This window comes from Morone saxatilis, unplaced genomic scaffold, assembly GCF_004916995.1.
Source record: "Morone saxatilis isolate NCDOM2014 unplaced genomic scaffold, NCSU_SB_2.0 Contig20, whole genome shotgun sequence".
Classification (NCBI taxonomy): domain Eukaryota; kingdom Metazoa; phylum Chordata; class Actinopteri; family Moronidae; genus Morone; species Morone saxatilis.
The window spans coordinates 16,251,702-16,259,480 of record NW_023339763.1 but is presented as its reverse complement, the minus strand read 5'-3'; the positions used below and the strand labels follow the sequence as shown (position 1 = coordinate 16,259,480).

The window sequence follows — 7,779 nt, the reverse complement described above, 5'->3', positions numbered from 1 at the left end:
AGTAAATAATGAGAGAAGTGATGCTTAATAGATTTAAGGACGGTCTCTCTGGAGGATAATGTTTATATGGAGTTAAGAGAAAAATGTAAGTGGGAAAAATGAAAGGTGGGAGTGAAAGAGGGTGATAGCGAGAGAGCTGAAGGCCGAGAGAGGAAGACTGGCAGAGAGAGAGAGAGAAAGAGAGAGAGAGAGAGAGACATGCCTCCGCACTGATGATTCATTTGTTTTGTGTTTGTGCATGCCTGTGTGGGAGTGTTGGGGGTTATAGGTGCCAAGCTGCTCGGTTTTTGCTTATATCCACCTACAGCAGAAATGCCAATAATAACTCCATTTTGACACATTCTCTTGAGGTAACAGTGCTCTCTGAATGTTCCCCAGGACTGCTCTGTGTACGAAACAGAAAACAAAATCCTGCATGTGGTGAGTTGCCACCTGACTTTTTATTACACTGGATCGATTGCAAATGAAACTATAATGTGCATACTTCAAGTCTGTATTCATCTCTAATATGTGCTCCCCAGTGTAAAACTCTGTCTGGAGTGTGCGACCACATTATTTCTCTGTCCTCGGATCCCATGGTGTCCCAGGCCGCACATTTGGAGGTTGTGCAGCTAGCCAACATAAAATCCACTGAAGGACTGGTAAGACTATCCCTAAGTAAGACTTAATGAAACACACTTATTTTTATAGGAGTTTCTCATTGGTCATCCTATCCAGTATGTCTTAAGAGCATGCTCGTGTGAATTACAGGCTGCTAAATTAGATAGTAATTGCAATAAAAACCAAAACAATCACCCAGTGATAGCTAATATAGCTAATAGCTAATATAAGAGCAGGTAGTTACTGAGTAATATATATTTTCATCAGTAATTGTATTGTAAATCCTAGTTCTGACTTATGTTATCTGACGTCATGTTAATACCTGTTGTCACTGCTGCCCAAAAGGTGACACCACTACTTCCATCATATACCTTAGCTTTCAGTATACCTACGTACAAATTTCACTATAACTAACCAATAATCACAATAATACCCGGCCTATAATGTGTATTGTGCGTTGTTATCTGAAATATAGGGGTAGTTTCCACACAAAAAAAGAGTAAAACCAAGGCAGTTTCACTGCAATTACTTTGTTAATGGCTTGTAAAATGTAATGCCTTGTTTCATTAAAATATAGTGGTAATTTCCATATAACAAATTAAGACAAAATAGTACATCATTTAATTGTAAATTCCCTCTTATGGCCTTTAAATTAAAAGGTTATCCAAGTTTAGCTATGTAGCTAACGAACCGATAATAATGATGAAGACTGACATTTTGAGATGCAATAGTTCTATAGTCAGTCATCCAGTCACATGCTGGGTAGCTACTGTGGACCAAACTCCCAAATTATCTGTGCTGGCTTTTCTTTACTTATCAGCATCACACTGCTAATACTCTCTTTCATGGTAAACACAACAGTCTGGAAGACGCACACAAGCCCAGTACACCACTAGACATGTGGCACCTGCACATAATGAATATGGTTTAATATACTTAAGTTATCAAGATGATAAATTGTTTTCCAGGTTTGATGAAGTGAACAGGAAAAAGCTTCCAAAAAAGTAAAGTACAAAGCTACTAATTACGCTGAATGATGGAGAAACCTACTAATTACAGACATCGCAACAGCATGACTTTGACAGCATATTGACTTCTGTTTGATTCCAATATGGCATGTGCAAATTATCTTGCAGCATGTATCTCACTGCAAATAGTTAATTCAGTTTCTCAATCACTAATACTAACTTTGCCTGATTTGTTTCTTCCAGTTATATCGTAGCTTTCTTCTGTGATTCAAACACAACTTACGTTATGTTGGTGTGTTGACAAAAATTATAAAACACTTATATTTGCTCATTTGCCTCTAGAGGTATTGAGCCTTGCAAATATGGTTTGTAAATGGTTATATTTTTGAGATATCTAAGCCTTAACCCCAATACAATAGAGGTAAGGGAGTTTAATATGTGGAGCTCACAGCATTGAAAAATTCCATTAAAGATTCAGAAACATCTCTTTTCCAGAAACAGTATCCCCTGTTATTGGGGTCCATACAAAGACCTTAACATTCACGGATTTCATCCTGTTATCCAGCGTATCCAGGATGTTATTCCTGGCAAGACAAGTGGCCATTTAAATTGGAACTTTAAGCATGAGTCGTGGTATAATTTCACATTTTAAAATAATAAGAATAAAACATAACCACTCTCTGCTGTTGTACTGTCCAGTATCTAATGGAGCTCACTGCAGCTGTCCCAAAACTGGGTTTTGCTGAGCTTATGGGCATATGAGTCAGCTGATGAAGAGCAACATGGAAAGAACATGTTGCCTGTGTAGGAATGAGCAAAATACAAAATAATTAAATTTGCAAATTGCAATGTAACAAAATGGCACTTACTTTAGGGACACACAGTAGCAAACTAGTGTTTATCAGCAGAGAAGACACTTATTTTTGCCGGCACTGTATAACCATCAGCACTTTGTTGGACTTCATCTTTGCACTGACCTACACTCAGGCACAAGTGCACTGCTTGGGGCCACAGTAAAAGCCCCTCCCCCACACAAATGCTAGCAGGGGGCATGGAAGTTCTCTCATCCGTTCAGTGAAACCTGAGCACAACAGTAGGCCAAGTGGCCTAAAAATAAACCTCTTACACTCATCTTGAAGACTGGCATGCTGCTTCTGTGTATCTGTGTGTGCTCGTGTGTGAATGTGTATCTGGGTGTGTGTTTATATGTGTGTGTCTTTGTAATGCTTTTAGTGGAAACTTTAAGTCTTAGCTTTTCTGCAACAGACAAACAGTATTTGCAGATCCTCCATGTTTGATTCAATCTGCTTGAAGGAGCATTTGAGTGAGTATTACTAGGTGACATTAATTAAGGCTGTGCCCTGTATGTTTGAAAAGTACACCCATGTGATATTTACGGACCTTCCGGTAGTAATTTTAACGTACGTGTGCTCAGCCAAATCTGAGCTCAATATAAAAAATACTCTTGTCTTTAACAGCTGCTGAAAAATAATTGAGATAAATCCAGATTTCTGCCCATTTTTGCACTACAAGCAGATTAAAACAAATGCAAATTTGCAAATATGCGATGACCCTGCTCTGCAAATGGCTGTGTGGCTGAGCCGAGATGCATTGTGCTAAATGAGCCTCATGTTACCGCTGGCTTTCAAATGCAATAATTTATATTCCTGCTGTCTTCCCACAGGGCATGTATATCAAATCAACATATGACGGTTTGCATGTAATCACAGGGACAACAGAAGGAGTAAGTACAAGCCTCTTTGTGTTCACCTATGTAGATCTTCACCTCGCTGCTCATTCACTTGTCGTGTAATATATAGAGTGAGGTGGTTGTATCACAGTACGCTGTGTCATGACAGTGAAATGGAGCAGCAGGTAATGACTCTGCCTCTCTGTCTCTACATCAGTCCCTCGCTGACCGCTGTAAGAAAATCCATGCTGGAGATGAAGTCATTCAGGTCAATCATCAGACAGTGGTAAGGCCACTGTTTTTGCCCTCAGGCTTATTTGATGTGTTTTTTTATATATGCTGTCTGAATTTGCATCTGATTGTTTCTGTTCATTTTCCTTATGCATTTTTCAGATTATTTATGCAAATGTCTATTTACACACAGGCTTGTTTTGTACACAAAGAAGTACCTGCCTCAGATTGTGTATTCAGTTCCTTTATACACATTCATATCTGTGTTGCAGTTCATCCACAGTGGGCCACTGCAGCACTACTGGACCTGTTATTATATAAGTGGCTGGGTGTAGTGCCTCTTGTAGGCGGTTTTTGAGGATGTGGATGTGTGACTCTGTCTGGATGGATATGTTACTTTACTCGTCACAGGGTCAGTTGGATGGTCAGTTGAAATCGTTGAACTTGTGCTCACAGAGCACTTCAGTCGATCAGGAGGTACCTGCTTAGGGCCCTTAACAAACTGTGGATAAAAACCACCATTTTCATTTTCATAATCCATTTTCACTCTTAGACACCCATGATAAAAAGTGTTTTTACTACTTACTACTTACTAAATAGGCATGTCCTCATGACAGTGTGGCCTGTGATTGACTGACTTTTCCCTCATATCCCAATTAGTTGTGTTGAACCTGTTAGAGCAAGACAACTTACAAACCTTTTCTCCATCTTTTGGGGTGTTTTTTTGTTCTGTTATTAAAGTTACACAATAGAGCGACTCAAAATGGGGATGTCGCCATTCATGGTTGATGTCTTAAGCCCCTCGGCCACCAGGGCACCTTGAGTTTATCCTTCTAATTTTGATAAAGGGGTTTGGTGACCCCACATTATTCTCAGTTGTGTTCAACTTCAACTTGTCTTCTGAGCAGAGCACTAATCAGACAAAATAATTGGCCTTTCACTGTTTTTTGGTAAGAGACAAAACCGCCTGTTGCTCAAGTCTATATAGGATAGTACAAATTAGGTAGAAATGAATGCAAAAACTTCCAGTGGTGCATAATTTAAATATAGCACCCTTTGTCTAAAATAATTGCTACTGTGTGTGCAACAGCAAGACGTATGATAATTACACAGCTCAAGTCAGGTTCATTTCAGTCAGTCAACTCACCCACTGAATGCAGCCATTTTTATAGAGAATAAGTGCAAATACAGAGTTGATTTTGGTGTCAAGACTCTTTCATGTCACTGTGGAGCGTAGTTTAAAGGCTGCCAAAAGTGAGAGCAGGAGGGGGTGTTCCTCATGGGGTACCAAAAGAAATACACTCTATCCCTATAGACCTTTTTAATGGCAGATATTTTAAGGAGAAGCACAGCGGTAATTAATGATGGCTCAGAAGGACATGCATGCACAATACCAGGGTCCTGGAACTGAAACAACTAAATGGAACACAGCCGTGATTTACGTTATTTATTACCCCTGTGTATTTCATGAAGCATCTTGCTTTCTTTTACAGTTTGATTGACAGCAACTTTTCAAAGTGGCAGTTTTAATGACATCTGACGGCACATGTCTCGTATCACCTAATGGTAGTACAAAAATAAATAAATAATGTTAGTGCAGAACAGTTAATTACATATACTGGCTGAAAAACAGTGTAAAATGAAGATTGTGTTGTATTTACTGTATATTATCAGTATGTGGTATGGAACTGGTGCACAGTTAGAAAGGTGGATGCTGGGGAGGTGGTGGTGAAGGAAAGATGTCCTGCTGCTGAAATGAGCAGCAGCTGAGTGTGTCTGACAGCTTAAGTGGGTGATGATGGCAATATGTAAACTCAGCTGACTCAGTTGTCTGCTGATCCAAAACTGCACTGTCACTCATAATGACTGCCATAACCAGCTTAGATACTCTTAGTACATTGAATTTAGTGTGGCCCGTAGTTAAGAACAGATTCGTAATGGTTGGGTGGGTGGTTGGGTGGTGGGGGACAGTAGGTGATACTGCATTGAAGTAGATGTGTCTACGGTGGCCAATGATTGATTGCAGCATCAGAACAGTACTGAAAAGGAGGAAACAGTAGAGCAAGGGAAAAAATATTCAGGCTTGAGAAACAGTAGAACAAACGTCAACGTTTTAAAAAAAGAACCATTAGGGAAAGAGGAGATGCTTGAAACAGTTCAGGGATCTATAATTAAGGCAGCAGGGAGAAGTCCAGCAGTAAGACAGACCAAAGTTCACTGGATTTGTGCATGCTTTTTCATGGGAAACAGATGTAAGAATGCCTGCTGACGCAAAGCGGACACATCATCTAATTGAATGAAGGAAAAATCCTCAGAGCTGCCTTTTGATTAACTTAGAAAATGTTATAACACATGTAGAATAAGCTAAAGAAAAAATGGCAAATTATTTATTGCTATTGAGCACAAGAATGAAAGGCTATAAAAAATTAAGATGGCATGTCAAAAATAAATAACTCCAGGCCGCAATGATGGAATTTCTGGTGCAGGAATGGTCAATAAATAGGGATGGCTTCAAACACATAAAAACGCTCCATGCAGGACAATAAATTTGAACACTGGAGAGTCCCCTAAAAGGAAAAAGGAAACCAAACGAAAAGAAAAACCAGTGGCGTGATGTTTTAACACCTTAAAGCTGAACATTTCTTTACCAAGGCAGGGTAGAGTAAAAGCTAGAAATCAAATCATTTCACTGCTTTAAATAAACACAATTTGTTTTGGCCAGACACAGGAAAACAATCTTTTCATCATGGAATAAAGCATGCTTTGGATTATAAAAGTGTCTGTCTCAGCCTGTCTGTCTCTTTAATGTACTTTCTGCGTGAAGAATTTCTGTGTAGTGGCTGTCAAGGTGAAAAATTACTTGGAAAGGAACAAAGTGATTGCTAGGTCAGTGCCTGAAAAATGCCTGCTTTCTCAGGCTGCTTGGAATACGCAACATGTACTGGAATTCAGTGCAGCCAGCCAAGCAAGAGAGGATATTTTTTCCCCAAACTGGACCTGGCATATTTGGTTCAGCTGCAGTAAGTGTTTCTCTGGGCGGGATGTTTTTTGTGCCAAATGTCATCAAAACTGGGTTAAAGACTATTTACAAGGCATGCAGCTGTTCGCAACGCACAACATCGAGGCTTACCACAACATGACAGCCCCTGCAGATTGATTACACTGGAGGTGTACAAGATGCCCTTTGGCGTCCAACTTTGCATTTAACATTCTCATCAACATGAAGCTTGGAGGCTGCAGGCAGCTTCCAACCATCAGGATCCATGTGCATAATTAAAATCACGACGATACTTTGAATAAAATGCCTGCTTGGCAGACTTCAGCATAAAGTGGATTAGGCATAAAGAAAAACCATCCAAATCATGTATGAAAGGAAACACAAACTGGATGTACATTGAATCCCAGCCACTAACTGGATGTCCACATTGGAATGTGAGCTTATTATTTCTGTAGCCTGAGTCACGGGGATGCCTGTGTGTGTGTTGAGGAAGCCTTTATCACGATATTGTTGTTTGCTAGGTGGGCTGGCAGCTGAAGAACTTGGTGAATTTGTTGCGTGGGGACCCCGCAGGTGTCACCCTGACTTTGAAGAAACGCCCTCAGAGCACGCTCACCTCAACCCCTGCTCTGCTCAAAAACATGAGATGGAAACCATTGGCTCTGCAAGTATGATGGTCACACTTATCCTCCACAGATATGTATGTGCATGTCTGTTTGTGTTCAAACCTGTATTTGTATGTGTATATATCTGTGCTTCTTTTCTTACTTGTGTTAAAAATAAGACTGCACAGACTACGAATACTAGACCCCAAAATACCAGATCAGCCCGAAAAAGGCGAAGACAGAAGAGTGCAAAATGAAGATTACATTGAATTAAAGTAGTACTTTTACAATAGGATGCAATCTAAATCAAGAGCCCTGAAACAAACATTAGCTCTCTGTATTTTCAGAGAGATATTGTTGCTATGGGGTTTGCACTGTATTGTACAGATATTGGTTTTATTGCATCCACTTCTTTTCTATAACTTGCTAATAATTGGTTGGAGTTCCCAGCATCATTCATTCACAAGTTGACACTTCAGCCCTTTGTGGCATCTGTTGTCCTACTTTGGCCAAACCGGTTACATTATTAGGATCGTGTGCCTGAGCCAGAATGGGTGGAAATGAGAGGGATGCGTATTAATGTAGCCCAGCCTTTCTTTGAGTTCCAGGCCAGAGAAAATGTTTTCTCCTCCCAGAGGGCCTGAAGCGAAGTCCTGCTCAGCTTCCACACCCCCACCCCCACCCCAC

At 40.1% G+C, this 7,779-nt stretch overlaps 1 protein-coding gene across 1 annotated transcript in view; it reads left to right on the top strand.

Moving 5' to 3' along the window:
- LOC118331455 (connector enhancer of kinase suppressor of ras 2-like) overlaps positions 1–7,779 on the top strand; it is a 28,107-nt gene that overhangs the window by 8,214 nt on the left and 12,114 nt on the right. Inside the window, 5 exon segments of the mRNA XM_035666407.1 lie at positions 351–420; positions 522–641; positions 3,253–3,312; positions 3,476–3,544; positions 7,009–7,155. Coding sequence (XP_035522300.1) covers positions 351–420; positions 522–641; positions 3,253–3,312; positions 3,476–3,544; positions 7,009–7,155 — 466 coding nt within the window.